The 20200-nt window shown below is 43.7% G+C and overlaps 1 protein-coding gene across 7 annotated transcripts in view; it reads left to right on the forward strand.

Annotated features, from left to right (window-relative positions):
• Nucleotides 1–20200, forward strand: part of LOC123492070 (chromodomain-helicase-DNA-binding protein 6-like) — a 123427-nt gene that overhangs the window by 80043 nt on the left and 23184 nt on the right. For 6 of the 7 annotated variants that reach the window (XM_045223990.1, XM_045223985.1, XM_045223989.1 and 3 more), the window contains exons 15-25: nt 1373–1628; nt 1915–2125; nt 4414–4609; nt 5109–5273; nt 6429–6608; nt 7987–8097; nt 10241–10443; nt 17223–17422; nt 17876–18035; nt 18363–18452; nt 18688–18791. In XM_045223990.1, coding sequence (XP_045079925.1) covers nt 1373–1628; nt 1915–2125; nt 4414–4609; nt 5109–5273; nt 6429–6608; nt 7987–8097; nt 10241–10443; nt 17223–17422; nt 17876–18035; nt 18363–18452; nt 18688–18791 — 1876 coding nt within the window. The remainder of the gene's footprint in view (nt 1–1372; nt 1629–1914; nt 2126–4413; nt 4610–5108; nt 5274–6428; nt 6609–7986; nt 8098–10240; nt 10444–17222; nt 17423–17875; nt 18036–18362; nt 18453–18687; nt 18792–20200) is intronic. The other variant, XM_045223986.1, reaches the window with a different exon arrangement.

Genomic DNA, 20200 nt, shown 5'->3' on the forward strand with positions numbered 1-20200 from the left:
TTGGAGGAAAAAGGGTGTAGCTTGCAAGCCGAAGAACACCATCCCAACCGTGAAGCACGGGGGTGGCAGCATTATGCTGTGGGGGTGCTTTGCTGCAGGAGGGACTGGTGCCCTTCACAAAATAAATGGCATCATGAGGAAGGAATATTATGTGGATATATTGAAGCCAAATCTCAAGACATCAGTCAGGAAGTTAAAGCTTGGTTGCAAATGGGTCATCCAAATGGACAATGACCCCAAGCATACTTCCAAAGTTGTGGAAAAATGGCTTAAGGACAACAAAGTCAAGGTATTGGAGTGGCCATCACAAAGCCCTGACCTCAATCCTATCGAAAATGTGTGGGCAGAACTGAAAAAGAGTGTGCGAGCAAGGAGGCCTACAAACCTGACTCAATTACACCAGCTCTGTCAGAAGGAATGGGCCAAAATTCACCCAACTTATTGTGGGAGGCTTGTGGAAGGCTACCCAAAATCTTTGACCCAAGTTAAACAATTTAAAGGCAATGCTACCAAATACTAATTGAGTGTATGCAAACTTCTGACCCACTGGGAATGTGATGAAAGAAAGAAAAGCTGAAATAAATCATTATCTACTATTATTCTGACATTTCACATTCTTAAAATATAGTGGTGATCCTAACTGACCTAAAACAGGGAATTTTTACTAGGATTAAATGTCAAGAATTGTGAAAAACTGAGTTTAAATGTATTTGGCTAAGGTGTATATAAACTTCCGACTTCAACTGTAGATACCCCTCAGCAATTTCCTTTTAAGCATTGTATCATACACTTAATGATAGCTAAAATCCTACTGAATAAAACAGAAAGCCTGCACTTTACATCATCAAGCAGTTGTTGAATCCGTGTCGTTATCAAATTGTTGCATCTGCAGATAATTTAAACATTGTTATGAATAGCGCCACAGTAAGATATTGTTGTCTACGGCAATTTTATACATTCTACATTCATTCTAATAATTTAGCAGACTATCTTATCCAGAGCGACTTACAGGAACAATTAAGGTTAAGTACCTTGCTCAAGGGCATATCGACAGATTTTTTTTCACCTAGTCGGCTCGGAGATTCGAACCAGCAACCTTTTGGTTACTGGCCCAACGCTGTTAACCGCTATGCTACTTGCCGCTTGGTTGTCCAGCCCAGACTAAACAAACAATTGTTTTGTCTGAGCCTAAACTAAACATATTGCTGTGTCTGTAGCTACACTAGAGGCTCATTACTGCAGACCATCAGATCCTGACCTCCTCTGTCCCAGGGTTGGGGTCAATTTTAATTTCATTCAGTCAATTAAGTACATCCAGAATTGACTGAATTGGGAATGGAATTGACCCCAACCCTGCTCTCCTCTCCCCCAGGTGAAGAAGCTTCAGGCCATCCTTAAGCCCATGATGCTGCGGCGGCTGAAGGACGACGTGGAGAAGAACCTGGCGCCCAAGGAGGAAACCATCATCGAGGTGGAGCTCACCAACATGCAGAAGAAGTACTACCGTGCCATCCTGGAGAAGAACTTCACCTTCCTGGCCAAGGGGGCCAACCAACACAACATGCCCAACCTCATCAACACCATGATGGAGCTACGCAAGTGCTGCAACCACCCCTACCTGATCAAAGGTGACGTGTGGACATCACACGTACACACACACACGCTCTACAAATGTTAATAGTTCATAATAAAATATTAATTGTAAAATGAGTTGACGGCTGAACGAATCTGTTAACACCTGTATTCCTTCTAGCTTCCAGAGTCTTGTAGAGTCCTTTATATAATTCCACTCTGACTTTATAAGCAGCATTATGGAAATAGCTTTATACCTATTTTCTCTGACCTTCACAAGGCTCTCTACAATGCATGCTAAGTAGCCCTTTTTTCTCCCTTATCTTCTCTGGACACGTCCAGGTGCGGAGGAGAAGATCCTGGATAGCTTCAGGAAAACGCACAGCCCTGATGCCTGGGACTTCCAGCTCCAGGCCATGATCCAGGCGGCGGGGAAGCTGGTGCTTATCGACAAGCTGCTGCCCAAGCTGATTGCTGGCGGCCACAAGGTGCTGGTCTTCTCCCAGATGGTGCGCTGCCTGGACATCCTGGAGGACTACCTCATCCAGAGGAGGTGAGGTTGGGGCTGAGGATAGAGTCGAGAGCGGGGCTGGGGATGGGGCTGCTGGACTGGGCTCAAGCTCTGCTATGTGTGCCCAGATCACAATCCCCCTCACCCTCTGCTCTAGTCTAAAAAGAGTCGGACCAAGACTGAAATTGTGTTCAGTTTATCAAGTAGGGAAAAATATATGATTTTGCTGGACAGTTCCAAGACCAACAGGAAAGGTGCGTGTGCGTAACATATTAATGGCTGTCACTTTATGACATAATGATGAATAGATCTGTGTTAGATACACATTTTTACAGGATATCTATGATCCATAGGGGATTTTATATTTATTAACTGAAATATACAGTGCAAGAGGTGACCAAGCATTTTGATTGGAGATACAATATGAATATTGCAAGATGTTTTATTTATTTTTTAAACACAGTATGGATATACAGTACCAGTCAAGAGTTTGGACACACCTACTCATTCAAGGGTTTTTCTTTATTTTTTACTATTTTCTACATTGTAGAATGATAGTGAATACATCAAAACTATGAAATAACACATATGGAATCATGTAGTAACCAAAAAAGTGTTTAACAAATCAAAATATATTTTATATTTGAGATTCTTCAAAGTAGCCACCCTTTGCCTTGATGACAGCTTTGCACACTCTTGGCATTCTCTCAACCAGCTTCATGAGGAATGCTTTTCCAACAGTCTTGAAGGAGTTCCCACATATGCTGAGCACTTGTTGGCTGCTTTTCCTTCACTCTGCTGTCCAAACCATTTCAATTGGGTTGAGGTCGGGTGATTGTGGAGGCCAGGTCATCTGATGCAGCACTCCATCACTCTCTTTCTTGGTCAAATAGCCCTTACACATCCTGGAGGTGTGTTTTGGGTCATTGTCCTGTTGAAAAACAAATTATAGTCTCACTAAGCGCAAACCACATAGGATAGTGTATCACTGCAGAATGCTGTGGTAGCCATGCTGGTTAAGTGTGCCTTGAATTCTAAATAAATCACAAACAGTGTCACCAGCAAAGCACCATCACACCTCCTCCTCCATGCTTCACGGTGGGAACCACACATGCGGAGATCATCCTTTCACCTACTCTGCAACTCACGAAGACACGACGGTTGGAACCAGAAATCTCAAATTAGGACTCATCAGACCAAAGGACAGATTTCCACCGGTCTAATGTCCATTGCTCGTGTTTCTTGGCCCAAGCAAGTCTCTTCTTATTGGTGTCCTTTAGTAGTGGTTTCTTTGCAGCAATTCCACCATGAAGGCCTGATTCACACAGTCTCCTCTGAACAGTTGATTTTGAGTTGTGTCTGTTACTTGAACTCTGTGAAGCATTTATTTGGGCTGCAATCTGAGGTGCCGTTAACTCTAATGAACTTATCCTCTGCAGCAGAGGTAACTCTGGGTCTTCCTTTCCTGTGGCGGTCCTCATGAGAGCCAGTTTCATCATGGTGCCGTATGGTTTTTGCGACTACACTTGAAGAAAGTTCTTGAAATGTTCCGTATTGACTGAACTTCATGTCTTAAAGTAATGATGGACTGTCGTTTGTCTTTGCTCATTTGAGCTGTTCTTGCCATAATATGGACTTGATCTTTTACCAAATAGGGCTATCTTCTGTATACCAACCCTACCTTGTCACAACACAACTGATTGTCACAAATGCATTAAGAAGGAAAGAAGTTCCACAAATTAACTTCTAACAAAGCACAACTGTTAATTGAAATACATTCCAGGTGACTACCTCATGAAGCTGGTTGAGAGAATGCAAAGCTGTCATCAATGCATGATGTTGGAGGGGCTCCAGAAAAAGCCGGTCCCACATGTCCCCGCAGATAAAAAGAGCTACTCAGAATGCGGGCTAGAAAATAAGAGGGAAGAGGCCTCGCGAAACGGTTTAAATATCTGTCACTCGTCACTCTGCCGAACAGATGTGTTGCATTAATGAGAGAGATTTTTTTTTAAACACATTTATGGTTACTACATGATTCCATATGTGTTATTTCATAGTTTTGATGTCAATGTAGAAAATAGTAAAAATAAAGAAAACCCTTGAATTAGTAGGTGTCCAAACTTTTGTCTGGTACTGTATGTTTAAATACATAATATGTATGTATTGTAGAGAATTCTGGGGTTCCCCGACCAGTACTCAAACCTGGGGCCAGTGACTGTCAGCCCAACACCTTCACCGTTACGCCAAGAGATCCGAAGCTCTTGATGAGGTCGCTAGGTGTTCGGTTGAGGTTGCTACAGTATGTTCATAAGTTGTATGTGTGGTTCTAGGTACACCTATGAGCGCATTGACGGCAGAGTACGGGGTAACCTGCGCCAGGCAGCGATCGACAGATTCTGTAAGGTGGACTCTGACCGCTTTGTGTTCCTGCTGTGTACCCGTGCTGGGGGCCTGGGCATCAACCTGACCGCTGCAGACACCTGCATCATCTTCGACTCAGACTGGAACCCCCAGAACGACCTACAGGTTAGTCAACACAAAGTTCAGTACCACTTAGGTCCCGTTTTTCCGGACCCTGATTAAACCTAGTCCTGGACTAAGAAGTGTTATACTCATTTCCTGATGCTGTTTCATGTTGTCCTGTGTGGCTCAGTTGATAGAGCATGGCGCTTGCAATGTCAGGATTTTTGGTTCAATTCCGGCTGGGGCCTCCACTGTATGTGTATGCACTCACTACTGTAAATCGCTTTGGATAAAAGCGTTGGCTATTTCATGTGGGCATGCAGTATGAAATGGTATAAAGAAAAAGATTACTCACACAATGTTCTTATTATTTTGTATTTTTATTCTGTTATTTTTAGGACTACATTGATATTGATTACTGCGTTGTTGGATTTAGAGCTTGCAAGACAGGCATTTCACTGTACTTGTGCACGTGACATTAAAACTTGAAACTTTGAATGCCAGTGAAAAATAACTGTTTCAAGCCCTGTGTGTGAAAATGCTCTGTGTTTGTCCCTGCCAGGCCCAAGCTCGCTGCCACCGCATCGGCCAGAGTAAAGCAGTGAAGGTGTACAGGCTAATCACCAGGAACTCCTATGAGAGGGAGATGTTTGACAAAGCCAGTCTGAAGCTGGGTCTAGACAAGGCTGTGCTGCAGGACATCAATCGAAAGGGCAGCCTCAATGGGGTGAGTGACTGTGCTATGATCGCCTGGTCCCATATCTGTTTGTGCTGTCTTGCCAACTCCTATTGTCATCGTTCCATCGTCATGCCAGCACAAACAGATCTAGGACTAGGTTATACTATGAAGGATGAATGTGTGATGATGTCTGGATTTTCTTTGTATACAGTGAGCTCCAAAAGTATTGGGACAGTGACACCATTTTTCTTGTCCAGCACTTTGGATTTGAAATTATATTTGTTTATTTGAGGGTGAACCATTTAGATATTACACAACTTTTTGTACATAGTCCCCCCAAATTAGGAGACCAAAAGTATTGGGACAAATTCACGTATGTGTATTAAAGTAGAATGCATTTGCTGTTTGTTTCGGTTGTGTTTCAGGTTATTTTGTGCACAATAGAAATGAATGTGTCATTTTGGAGTCACTTTTATTGTAAATAAAATTAGAATATGTTTCTAAACACTTCTACATTTAATGTGGATGCTACCATGATTCCGGATAATCCTGAATGAATCATGAATAATAATGAGTGAGAGAGTTAGATGCACAAATATCATACCCCCAAGACAAGCATTTTTTTGTGGGGGGAGGTGATATTTCTGCGTCGAACTTTCTCACTCATCCTTATTCACACTTCATTCAAGATTATCTGTAATCATGGTAGCATCCACATTCATGTAGAAGTGTTTAGAAATATATTATATTCTAATATACAAATAAAAGGTTGGAGCTCACTTGTCTACCACCTTCATATAGTAGTCATCTTTGAGATTTCTATGTCCGTCCACACTCAGCACTGCAGTCCCTCTCAATGCTTTTGTTGCCTGTTTTGCAGTACAACACAAACAGTTTTCAGTGGTCATGCTAAACATGTCCCATTGGACTATCCTGGTTTTTTACACCTACACCCTTTTATCAAACTTTAACTATCTAATTCAGGAAATAAATAAAGTATTCTATTCAGGGACTAAACTGAAAATACCAGTTCCTATTCCAATTTTCATCATTGAAAAGCATTAAAGAGAATTTGAGTTTAGTTCAGTTTAAATGACTGAATTGAAATGGAATTGACCCCAACCCTGATCTATAATTGGGTCCAGCTGATCTGAGCGCTGTTGGTATGGCTGCCTAACTAACGGGGGGCATGGTGTCCTAAAGGCGCAGCAGATGACCAAGATTGAGGTGGAGGACCTGCTGAGGAAGGGGGCTTATGGAGCGTTGATGGATGAAGAGGACGAGGGCTCCAAGTTTTGTGAGGAGGACATCGACCAGATCTTGCAGCGCCGCACCCAAACCATCACCATCGAGACAGAGGGCAAGGGCTCCACCTTCGCCAAGGTTAACACTGATCCTTATACACCTGACCTCTAACTCCTGACCCTAATATCCAGACTGTCAACATCAAGACGGTAGGCAAGGGCTCCACCTTCGCCAAGTTAAACCCCAACCTTTTATACATCTGACCATTAACCCCTGACCCATATCTTGACCATCACCATCCAGACAGAGAGCTCCACACTTGCCAAAGTAAACTCAATTGTAAACCTAACCCTTACCTGTTGAATGGTAAGGGTTAGGTTTACAATTGAGGGTTTACCTTGGCGAAGGTGGAGCTCTCTGTCTGGATAGTGATGTTCTGGATATTAGTCAGGGGTTATATGTGTTAATAAGGTTTGTATCACCACTAAAGTGGCCAAATAACTTCTTAAAATTAAGCACATTAATCTGCTTTACAAGGGGTGTAGAGCCTAACTGGCATATATAAGCAGCGCGTGAGTTTCAAGTTTGGGGAAGATCAGTTTCACCATAAAAATGCACCTTTATAATAAAAGCATTACATGCATAATTGCATTTGCGGTCACTTTTGATAATGGTGTTTTCCGCTAAGGTAATATTCGCACTTATAGCCTACTACCATGTGCGCATTGCTGCGCTTATAATGTGAAGAAATAGCCTAATAGTTTATCAACATTTTAAGCTAAACATTCTGATCTGTTGCGTCAGGCTCATTGTATAAAAAAGTTATTTTGATGTTAGTGGTTGTATTCATTTGGGATCTATCGCATCCCACAACTGTCCCAGACTATGTTTGGAATATTTATTTCTCGCACAGAATAGAATAGGTCAACTTTTGTACTATGTGGGATGGTAAATTGACATAGGCTAGTGCTTTTGCTGTTCGTTATGCTTACTCATCTTGTTGGCTGACGAAAAGTAAATGTGGACAGTTCTTCCAATATCTTCAATATGCACCTCGGAATTGGATAAGGATGCGCGCCGTTGCATCCCCGATGTGTCTGTCTTCACTTGTAGCCTGTGAGAAAGACCCAATCACGTGACAGAGCCATGTGAGTGAGAGACACTTTGGATCACCGGCTGACTGACAAAATGTCGTGACCGCCACAGCCCTTACCCCTACCTTATAGATTAAACCCTAATCCTAAAACTGTCACCGTCCAGGTACTCTATAACTATCAGAAGAATGACATGTTAGCCAGTCACCACAAGTTTCAGTTTCCCCTGCTTTACACTCCGAGTAAGTGGGGAAAGGGAGATGCAACTCTTTCACCAATGTCTGATTTCACGCCTTATCAGCTTTCTCAGCACATCTAAGTGTATGTTACACACATAGATCCAGTCAGGTTGATGTGTTTGTGTGCGCGTGCATGTGTGCGCGTGCATGTGTGCACGCTTTTGTTTTCCTTGTCATTTCCAGGCCAGCTTTGTGTCTTCTGGAAACAGAACTGACATTTCCCTGGACGATCCCAACTTCTGGCAGAAATGGGCGAAAATAGCAGAGCTGGAGATTGACTCCAAAGCAGAGAAGGTGAGAGGAACTAGGGAAGGGCACTATGGGGCTACCGGTTATCCCTCACCAGGGTGAAGCCGCTACATGATGTTGGAGGGGCTCCAGAAAAAGACGGTCCCGCATGTCCCCGCAGATCAAAAGAGCTACTCAGTATGCGGGCTAGAAAATAAGGGGGAAGAGGCCTCACGAAACGGTTTAAATATCTGTCACTCGTCACTCTGCCGAACAGATGTGTTGCATTAAAGAGAGAGGGAAAAAACAGCATGCGAAGCAGAGGGAGGAGGAGAGACTGCAGTTGAATTAATTCTGTTTAGTGTGTATTAGTGTGCTGCGTATGTATGTTGTGCTCCAGAGTTGTGTGTGTGTGTGTGTGTATATGGGGTACACTGTATGTTAGTAATGTGCATTTTTTGGGCCTGAGTATGTGGTGTGTTAGCAGTGTGTGTACACTTATATTTATTTATATACACTGCTCATAAAATAAAGGGAACACTTAAACAACACATCCTAGATCTGAATACTTTTTTCTTTACATAGTTGAATGTGCTGACAACAAAATCACACAAAAATTATCAATGGAAATCCAATTTATCAACCCATGGAGGTCTGGATTTGGAGTCACCCTCAAAATTAAAGTGGAAAACCACACTACAGGCTGATCCAACTTTGATGTAATGTCCTTAAAACAAGTCAATGAGGCTCAGTAGTGTGTGTGGCCTCCACGTGCCTGTATGACCTCCCTACAACGCCTGGGCATGCTCCTGATGAGGTGGCGGATGATCTCCTGAGGGATCTCCTCCCAGACCTGGACTAAAGCATCCGCCAACTCCTGGACAGTCTGTGGTGCAACGTGGCGTTGGTGGATGGAGCGAGACATGATGTCCCAGATGTGCTCAATTGGATTCAGGTCTGGGGAACGGGCGGGCCAGTCCATAGCATCAATGCCTTCCTCTTGCAGGAACTGCTGACACACTCCAGCCACATGAGGTCTAGCATTGTCTTGCATTAGGAGGAACTCAGGGCCAACCGCACCAGCATATGGTCTCACAAGGGGTCTGAGGATCTCATCTCGGTACCTAATGGCAGTCAGGCTACCTCTGGCGAGCACATGGAGGGCTGTGCGGCCCGCCAAAGAAATGCCACCCCACACCATGACTGACCCACCACCAAACCGGTCATGCTGGAGGATGTTGCAGGCAGCAGAACGTTCTCCACGGCGTCTCCAGACTCTTTCACGTCTGTCACATGTGCTCAGTGTGAACCTGCTTTCATCTGTGAAGAGCACAGGGCGCCAGTGGCGAATTTGCCAATCTTGGTGTTCTCTGGCAAATGCCAAACGTCCTGCACGGTGTTGGGCTGTAAGCACAACCCCCACCTGTGGATGTCGGTCCCTCATACCACCCTCATGGAGTCTGTTTCTGACCTTTTGAGCAGACACATGCACATTTGTGGCCTGCTGGAGGTCATTTAGCAGGGCTCTGGCAGTGCTCCTCCTGCTCCTCCTTGCACAAAGGCGGAGGTAGCGGTCCTGCTGCTGGGTTGTTGCCCTCCTACGGCCTCCTCCACGTCTCCTGATGTACTGGCCTGTCTCCTGGTAGCGCCTCCATGCTCTGGACACTACGCTGACAGACACAGCAAACCTTGATGTGCCATCCTGGATGAGCTGCACTACCTGAGCCACTTGTGTGGGTTGTAGACTCCGTCTCATGCTACCACTAGAGTGAAAGCACCGCCAGCATTTAAATGTGACCAAAACATCAGCCAGGAAGCATAGGAACTGAGAAGTGGTCTGTGGTCACCACCTGCAGAACTACTTCTTTATTGAGGGTGTCTTGCTAATTGCCTATATTTTCCACCTGTTGTCTATTCCATTTGCACAACAGCATGTGAAATGTATTGTCAATCAGTGTTGCTTCCTAAGTGGACAGTTTGATTTCACAGAAGTGTGATTGACTTGGAGTTACATTGTGTTGTTTAAGTGTTCCCTTTATTTTTTTGGAGCAGTGTATATGCCTACATCTTATGTATTTTCTGCGCATGGATTTGTTTGGCATCCGTACACAGTATGGAATGTGTTTGGGGTGTGTGTATTGTGCTGTGGATGGGTTCCTATAATGTGTGTAAAGCTTGAATATTAACTACCATCCCCTGGCTGTGACAGGAGAGCCTGGTGATTGATACGCCTCGTGTGAGGAAGCAGACGCGCCACTACAACTCGTTCGAAGACGACGAGCTGATGGAGTTCTCTGAGCTGGACAGCGACTCAGAAGAGAGGCCCTGTCGCACCCGCCGCTTCAGCGAGAGGAACAGACGCTACCTCCGCGCCGAATGCTTCCGCGTCGAGAAGAACCTGCTCATATTTGGGTTATTTTCTCGCCTCTAACATTCCTCAGTCACACTTTCATTGTGCCATACTGTAATAATTATTGTGAAGTGCCCTATGTAAGTGCTCTCTCACTGGCTTAAGTAACCTCAAACTGTACCTTAGTAAGCACTCTAACTGACTACTGCAGGGTTAGTGGGACAGTGTTTTCCAAACATCTCCTCGAGTAATTCCCAGTCAGTACCATTTATATGACTTATTCCGGTACTAGCACACCTGATTCAATTTGTCAACTAATCACCAAGCCCCTCATTAGTTGAATCAGGTGTGCTAGTTGTGGAATACATCAAATATAGTCCCTGCCAAATATATTGGCACCTTTGCACTTTTTTTTAAAGGCCCAGTGCAGTCAGAAATGTGATTTTCCTGTGTTTTATCTATATTTCAAGATTTCCAGCTCTTTTAGTGTAAGAGCTGTTTGAAAAGTCCGCCTGAAATGTCAGCCTGTTTTGGTGGGATGGCGTTTTGACCAATAGGAAAGAGGGTTCCAAACCACTCTGCCATTAACAGGTAGTTTTCATTTTTCCACTCCCGACTCAGACCACGCCCAGACAGTCTTGGCAAAGCTCTTGCTTGAGAATTGTTTTTGTTTCTTTTTGACTATTTTAATTGAAAACAATCACAGTAAGGTACTTAATTGTTACCCAGAAATTATTTGATATGGAGATCAAAACGGCTGCATTGGACCTTTTATCCCCTATTTCTTCTAAAATAAGTGGAAGTTGAAAAAGCTTTGGTCTCCACACCTTGTTAGTGGATTTTCAACATTGCAGAAACAATTGTATTTTAACTTAAGTTCAAAAAATTTACTTAGAAAATATAGACATGGGAAAAAATAAATTGGCACCCCAGAGCTAGTACACAGCCTTTGGCCAAGATAACTGCAGACAAACACTTATTGTAGCCATTAATGAGTGTGCTGCAATTTGGCCCACTCTTCAGCAGCAAACTGCTGTAATTCTTCAATGTTTGAGGGGTGCCCTCCACCAACTGCTGTTTTCAGATCTGTCCATAGCAGTGGCGGTCGGTGCCGTTTTAAGATGAGGGACGACAAGTATTTTTTTAATGAGCGTGGCCTTATTTCTTTTACAGCATATTGGATGACTGTCATTCATATTCCATTCACCCAGCTCAATGTAACATTGACAGGTTTAGGCTACTACATGATACTCAAATTTTCCCAATACCCATCATGAGGTTGCTACAACCTAGCCTATGAATTAAAGTTTACAACGTAGGTGCACAGGTCGAGAGAAATTTGAGTAATTTAAGGTGACAGTGACACATTCAATACCGTCTTGCACACTCTTGCCTGCATCTAGCTGATCTAGGGTGTAATCATTAGTCCAACAGTTGCATACAGTGGGGAGAACAAGTATTTGATACACTGCCGATTTTGCAGGTTTTCCTACTTACAAATCAAATCAAATTTTATTGGTCACATGCGCCGAATACAACAGGTGCAGACATTACAGTGAAATGCTTACTTACAGCCCTTAACCAACAGTGCATTTATTTTAAACAAAAAAAGTAAGAATAAAACAACAACAAAAAAAGTGTTGAGAAAAAAAGAGCAGAAGTAAAATAAAGTGACAGTAGGGAGGCTATATATACAGTAAAATAAAGTGACAGTAGGGAGGCTATATATACAGGGGGGTACCGTTGCAGAGTCAATGTGTGGGGGCATCGGCTAGTTGAGGTAGTTGAGGTAATATGTACATGTGGGTAGAGTTAAAGTGACTATGCATAAATACTTACTTAACAGAGTAGCAGCAGCGTAAAAAGGATGGGGTGGGGGGGCAGTGCAAATAGTCCGGGTAGCCATGATTAGCTGTTCAGGAGTCTTATGGCTTGGGGGTAGAAGCTGTTGAGAAGTCTTTTGGACCTAGACTTGGCACTCCGGTACCGCTTGCCGTGCGGTAGCAGAGAGAACAGTCTATGACTAGGGTGGCTGGAGTCTTTGACAATTTTGAGGGCCTTCCTCTGACACCGCCTGGTATAGAGGTCCTACATACAAAGCATGTAGAGGTCTGTAATTTTTATCATAGGTACACTTCAACTGTGAGAGACTGAATCTAAAAAGTATTTGATACATCAGAAAAGCAGAACTTCATATTTGGTACAGAAACCTTTGTTTGCAATTACAGAGATCATACGTTTCCTGTAGGTCTTGACCAGGTTTGCACACACTGCAGCAGGGATTTTGGCCCACTCCTCCATACAGACCTTCTCCAGATCCTTCAGGTTTCGGGGCTGTCGCTGGGCAATACAGACTTTCAGGTCCCTCCAAAGATTTTCTATTGGGTTCAGGTCTGGAGACTGGCTAGGCCACTCCAGGACCTTGAGATGCTTCTTACGGAGCCACTCCTTAGTTGCCCTGGCTGTGTGTTTCGGGTTGTTGTCATGCTGGAAGACCCAGCCACGACCCATCTTCAATGCTCTTACTGAGGGAAGGCGGTTGTTGGCCAAGATCTCGCGATACATGGCCCCATCCATCCTCCCCTCAATATGGTGCAGTCGTCCTGTCCCCTTTGCAGAAAAGCATCCCCAAAGAATGATGTTTCCACCTCCATGCTTCACGTTTGGGATGGTGTTCTTGGGGTTGTACTCATCCTTCTTCTTCCTCCAAACACGGCGAGTGGAGTTTAGACCAAAGAGCTCTATTTTTGTCTCATGAGAGCACATGACCTTCTCCCATTCCTCCTCTGGATCATCCAGATGGTCATTGGCAAACTTCAGACGGGCCTGGACATGCGCTGGCTTGAGCAGGGGGACCTTGCGTGCGCTGCAGGATTTTAATCCATGACGGCGTAGTGTGTTACTAGTGGTTTTCTTTGAGACTGTGGTCCCAGCTCTCTTCAGGTCATTGACCAGGTCCTGCCATGTAGTCCCTCACCTTCCTCATGATCATTGATGCCCCACGAGGTGAGATCTTGCATGTAGCCCCAGACCGAGAGTGATTGACCGTCATCTTGAACTTCTTCCATTTTCTAATAATTGCCCCAAAAGTTGTTGCCTTCTCACCAAGCTGCTTGCCTATTGTCCTGTAGGCCATCCCAGCCTTGTGCAGGTCTACAATTTTATCCCTGATGTCCTTACACAGCTCTCTGGTCTTGGCCATTGTGGAGAGGTTGGAGTCTGTTTGATTGAGTGTGTGGACAGGTGTCTTTTTATACAGGTAATGAGTTCAAACAGGTGCAGTTAATACAGGTAATGAGTGGAGAACAGGAGGGCTTCTTAAAGAAAAACTAACAGGTCTGTGAGAGCCGGAATTCTTACTGGTTGGTAGGTGATCAAATACTTATGTCATGCAATAAAATGCAAATTAATTACTTAAAAATCATACAATGTGATTTTCTGGATTTTTGTTTTAGATTCCGTCTCTCACAGTTGAAGTATACCTATGATAAAACTTACAGACCTCTATATGCTTTGTAAGTAGGAAAACCTGCAAAATCGGCAGTGTATCAAATACTTGTTCTCCCCACTGTACATTAATTTCTATTGGACAAATTCAGGTATGTTTATCACCGCTTCGTTCCGTTTAAGAAACGTTTTTCAACAGAATCGGCGGAATGAATACACCTCTGATCACACGCAAACACAGTTCACTTTCATAGCAGTCACATACAAACAGCATGATCACTTTGATCGTTGTAGCTATAATTTCTTCTCGCGTCTACGCACTCTCCTCCTCTCACCTTTTCCCTTCGCTTGTGGACTTCAGTACACAACACATTAACTGTCTGTGACCAGGCGAAAAAATAAATAAAAAAAACTTTACAAGCCAAACTTTCATATCATAACCGCTAACCACTACCCACTGCCTACATTGTTGTCACCATTATTAGCTAACGTCATAGTCAACATAGCTACTGGACCTAACGCGTTAGTAAACCCGCTACAATCATGCAGTACAGTGTATAGTCAGCAAGCAGTTTAGCAGTTACACCGGCAGGCCCCGGTGGTAATACATTTATAAAACCAAAAGCTTACCTTGGAAGAGTTCCAGTGTTGGATTGCCATAGCCAGCTAGCTAACATAGCATCCCTCTCTGTTTGAGCTGGGTGCTTGAGTAGGCTACACTAGCTACATTCACCACATTTTCTGCACTGCGGTGCTATCTAGCTGTAGCTTATGCATTCCGTTCTAGATTCATTCTCTGATCCTTTGATTAGGTGGACAACATGTCCGTTCATGCTACAAGAGCTCTGATAGGTTGGAGGAGGACGTCGTCTGGAAGTTGTCAGAATTACTGTGTACGTTTATGGAAGGGGGTGAGAACCATGAGACTCCTAAGTTTTGTATTGAAGTCAATGTACCTAGAGGAGGACGGAAACGAGCTGTCCTCCGGCTACACCATGGTGCTCCCCTACAGAGTGCTGTTGAGGCTACTGTAGACCTTAATTGCAAAACAGTGTGTTTAAATAAATTATTTGGTGATATGTGAATATATTTAATATAGTTTTATATTGAAAGGATCTATTTTATTTTTATTTATTTTTAAACATTTTTATGAAATTCACTGAGGAGGATGGTCCCCCCCTTCCTCCTCTGAAGAGCCTCCACTGGTCCATAGGTTTTGGATGAGATTCAGATCTGGACTCTTTGCTGGCTACTCCAGAACAGTCAAGCATTTCTTATTGAACCATTCCTGGGTGCTTTTTGTTGTGTGTTTGGGGTCGTTGTCCTGCTGGAAGACCTAAAACTTTCAATGGAGACCCAGTTTTTGGACACTGGGTTGAACATTGGACTACAAAACACCTTAATAATCTGCTGATTTCATGATGCCTTGCGCACGTTCAAGGCCCACAGTACCAGGGGCAGCCAAGCAACCCCACAGCATTATCAAACCTCCCCCATGTTTGATTGTAGGGAGGGTGTTATTTTAATTGAATGCCTCATTTGATCATTGATAAACGCAGAGCTAATCTGTATTGCCAAAGAGCTCTAATTATGTTTCATTGGTCCACAGAACATTTTCCCCAGGATTTAGGCTTGTTTAGGTGGGATTTGAGAAGTTCAATCAGGATTTCTTGTCTCCTTCAGTTGTGGGGTCTTCCTATGACCAACGACCACATTAAGCATTCAAAGAAAATAACACCCTCCCTACAATCAAACGTGGGGAGGTTTGATAATGCTGTGGGTTTGCTTTGCTGCCTCTGAACGTGTGCAAACCTCATGATATCTGCAGATTATCAAGGTTTTGTGGAGTGCAATGTTCAACCCAGTGTTCAAAAACTGGGTCTCTGTTGAAGGTTGGTCTTCCAGCAGGACAAAAAACCTAAACACACATCAGAAGCACCCTTGAATGGTTCAAGAGGAAGCGCTGGACTGTTCTTGAGTGAAAGCGAAGAGTCCAGATCTGAATTGCATCCATAACCTATGGTGAGAGCTGAAAACAGCAGTTGATGGAGGGCACCCCTCAAACATTGAAGAATTAACCTCTTAAGGATCGGACACTTTTTTTTCAATTTTTGCATTAAATCTAGCTACCTGTAGCTCAGGACCCGCAAGGATATGCATGTTATTGATACCATTTGAAAGGAAACACTTTGAAGTTTGTGGAAATGTGAAATTAATGTAGGAGAATAACGCTAAACGATAATAGAAACAAAAAAACATGTGTTTTCTGTTAATTTTTTTGTTCCATCATCTTTGAAATGCAAGAGAAAGGCCATGATGTAATATTGTATTTTGGCCACTAGATGGCAGCAGTGTGCGTGCAAAGTTTCAGATTGATCCAGTGAAGCATTGCAATACTGGACTGTTTTGTATCAAGTCTGCCCAAATGTGCCGAATTGGTCAATTGATACATTTTCAAGTACATAACTATAGAGAACATACATTTTGTATTATCATATCATTTTTGTAAGTTTACACACTCCCAGGAATGTCGTACATGATGGATCATTAGTTTATAAACACTGGAGCCAGAGACAGTAGGGGTTCAAACTGTAGAACCCAGTTCCTACATTTGAATATAAAAATAGATTTTATCATACAAAACTATGCTACATTTGATCTCTGGGACCCTTAGGATGACAAATCAGAGCAAGATTACTGAATGTAAGTACATTATTTACCTTCAGAGGTGAATGTATCAAACCAGTTGCCTTGATAAGTGTTTTGTTGTTGTGCACTCTCCTCAAACAATAGCATGGTGATTTTTCACTATAATAGCTACTGTAAATTGGACAGTGCAGTTATATTAACAAGAATCTAAGCTTTCTGCCCATATAAGACATGTCTATGTCCTGGAATGTCTGCTGTTACTTACAACAGTCATGCTAATCACATTAGCGCACGTTAGCTCAACCATCCCTTTTACGGGACACCGATCCTGTAGAGGTTAAAGCAGTTTGCTGCTGAAAAGTGGGCCAAATTGCCAGGCTGTGCAGCCAAGTACTAGCTCCGGGGTGCTAATATTTTTGTCCATGCGATTTGTCTTTATTTTCTAAAGTAAAATTGTAAACTCAAGTTTACAAAATTAAATTGGTTCTGCAATGTTGAAAATCCGACAAGGTGTGGAGATAAAATAGGGAATTCTTTAAGAAAAGTGCAAGGGTGCCAATGTATTTGGCTGCAACTGTATGTGACACTGGCTGGGGGTATTCGTGGAGAGGTGGGGACTCGATGAGAGCCTACTGCAGTAGGCTACATTAGAGTACAGTTGTATTTATTGTATCCCACCGACTCTGACACTAGTGTGGTGTATCTGTGCTCATGCCACCTGCTACATCTGTTTGTGCCCACACAGCTGGGGTCGCTGGAAGGACATCCTGACCCACGGGCGCTTCAAGTGGCAACTGTCTGAACGTGACATGGAGGTGCTGTGCCGGGCGCTGCTGGTCTACTGCTTGCGCCACTACAAGGGCGATGACAAGATCAAGAGCTTTATCTGGGACCTCATCACACCCGCCAAGGATGGCCATAAACAAGACCTGCAGAACCATTCTGGTGAGAGATTCGCTTACATCCCCTGAAACAAGCTGCCATTCACTCAGATATGGCCGAGTGGAGGAAAGAGGACTGACAAAATGGCTAGTTATGTTGACAACACTCAAATGTATAATTAAGCTCTGAAAAGCAATTCATAGTGCCAGAGTTTGTCATAGTGGTCTATAAAGCAGATTCCAGACTGTGAATGGCCCCTGGTGGCTCAAATCCTTGCTCAGCATCTTGTACTACTCGTACTACATCTTGTATCTACTCTGTTTATCCCTTAGCAATAAAGTTTTAAAAAAGCAATCCTCACCTTTGTCTGATGGTTTGCTTTGATTACTCCAAATAACTGTAGCTCCAACTCTGATTCCAAAATATGTGCTTTAATGTGGACTGGTGTGCTACTGATGATTGCTTGATGTAAGATGATTGCTTGGTATCGCCCAAACCCAACCTTTCCACAAGCAGGCCTGTCGGCCCCAGTGCCCAGGGGACGCAAGGGTAAGAAGCTAAAGAACCAGCTGAGTGTGCCCGAGATGAAGCATGCAGACTGGCTTGTCAACTGCAACCCAGAGGTGGTGCTACAGGACGACAGCTACAAGAAACACCTCAAGCAGCACTGCAACAAGTGAGTCCCCCATTCCTCACAATTCACCTTCAGCTGTTGGTGAACATTGTCATGTTCTCTTCTGACTAATAGGATTCCTAAGGTTGCTAAATCTACAGTCTAGATTGAAAATAAATTATGATTTGAAGTGCTGAAGCCAAGGGAGTTTTACGCTAGATTTACTTAGCGTTTGCACCTTTTTTAATAAATGAAGACCGTTAGCTTTGTTTGCTTTATCTCTTCCTGAAAAAACAGGTGCAAACTTTGCATCTGGTAAAACAGTTGCTGTATCTAATAACAGACCGACAAGTGGTCAATGTGTTGTGTTATGTGTCGTGTTGTGCCAAGGGTACTTCTGAGGGTGAGGATGCTGTACTACCTCAAGGCGGAGGTACTGGGAGAGACTGCTGCTCAGTCCCTGGAGGGCATCCCTGCCAGGTACAGAGTGGGCACCACGAGGGCACCCATTAATCATGCCACTTACTGTATACACTGATTAACTTGTCGATACATGAAGGGGTAGTTCCTCAAACCCAGATGATGCCTATTGCTGTACTCAAAATCACTTTCAATGCAGTTTCTCCATTGAGCATGCGTTTTAACCCAGAAGTAGGATAATATTGTCCGGGAAACCAGCCCAAAGTAAATGACTGTGTGTGTGTGATCTGTTTAGTAAACTGGAGGTGGCGCTGCCTGATATTGACTACATCGAGATCCCAGCAGGCTGGTGGGATGCAGAGGCGGATAAGTCTCTCCTCATAGGAGTGCACAAACACGGTAATCCTCTAGTCTAGGGTCTCCTGCTTGTCAAGGCCCTCATGTCTCTCGCCTATAAAATCCTCATTTTATGTACAGTACAGTCGTGGTCAAATGTTTTGAGAATGACACAAGTCTTCACAAAGTTTGCTGCTTCAGTGTTTTTAGATCATTTTTGTCAGATGTTACTATGGTATACTGAAGTATAATTGCAAGCATTCCATAAGTGTGAAAGGCTTTTATTGACAATTACATTAAGTTTATACAAAGAGTCAATATTTGCAGTGTTGACCCTTCTTTTTCAAGACCTCTGCAATCCGCCCTGGCATGCTGTCAATTAACTTCTGGGCCACATCCTGACTGATGGCAGCCCATTCTTGCATAATCAATGCTTGGAGTTTGTCAGAATTTGTGGGTTTTTTGTTTGTCCACCCGCCTCTTGAGGATTGACCACAAGTTCTCAATGGGAATAAGGTCTGGGGAGTTTCCTGGCCATGGACCCAAAATGTTGATATTTTGTTCCCCGAGCCACTTAGTTATCACTTTTGCCTTATGGCAAGGTGCTCCATCATGCTGGAAAAGGCATTGTTCGTCACCAAACTGTTCTTGGATGGTTGGGAGAAGTTGCTCTCGGAGGATGTGTTGGTACCATTCTTTATTCATGGCTGTGTTCTTAGGCAAAATTGTGAGTGAGCCCACTCCCTTGGCTGAGAAGCAACCCCACACATGAATGGTCTCAGGATGCTTTACTGTTGGCATGACACAGGACTGATGGTAGCGCTCACCTTGTCTTCTCCGGACAAGCTTTTTCCCAGATGCCCCAAACAATCAGAAAGGGGATTCATCAGAGAAAATGACTTTACCCCAGTCCTCAGCAGTCCAATCCCTGTACCTTTTGCAGAATATCAGTCTGTCCCTGATGTTTTTCCTGGAGAGAAGTGGCTTCCTCGCTGCCCTTTTTGACACCAGGCCATCCTCCAAAAGTCTTCGCCTCACTGTGCGTGCAGATGCACTCACACCTGCCTGCTGCCATTCCTGAGCAAGCTCTGCGCTGGTGGTGCCCCGATCCCGCAGCTGAATCAACTTTAGGAGACGGTCCTGGTGCTTGCTGGACTTTCTTGGGCGCCCTGAAGCCTTCTTCATAACAATTGAACCTCTCTCCTTGAAGTTCTTGATGATCCGATAAATGGTTGATTTAGGTGAAATCTTACTAGCAGCAATATCCTTGCCTGTGAAGCCCTTTTTGTGCAAAGCAATGATAACTGCACGCGTTTCCTTGCAGGTAACCATGGTTAACAGAGGAAGAACAATGATTTCAAGCACCACCCTCCTTTTTAAAGCTTAGAGTCTGTTATTCTAACTCAATCAGCATGACAGTCATCTCCAGCCTTGTCCTCGTCAACACTCTCACCTGTGTTAACGAGATAATT

The sequence above is a fragment of the Coregonus clupeaformis genome, chromosome 12 (assembly GCF_020615455.1).
Source record: "Coregonus clupeaformis isolate EN_2021a chromosome 12, ASM2061545v1, whole genome shotgun sequence".
NCBI classification, from domain to species: domain Eukaryota; kingdom Metazoa; phylum Chordata; class Actinopteri; order Salmoniformes; family Salmonidae; genus Coregonus; species Coregonus clupeaformis.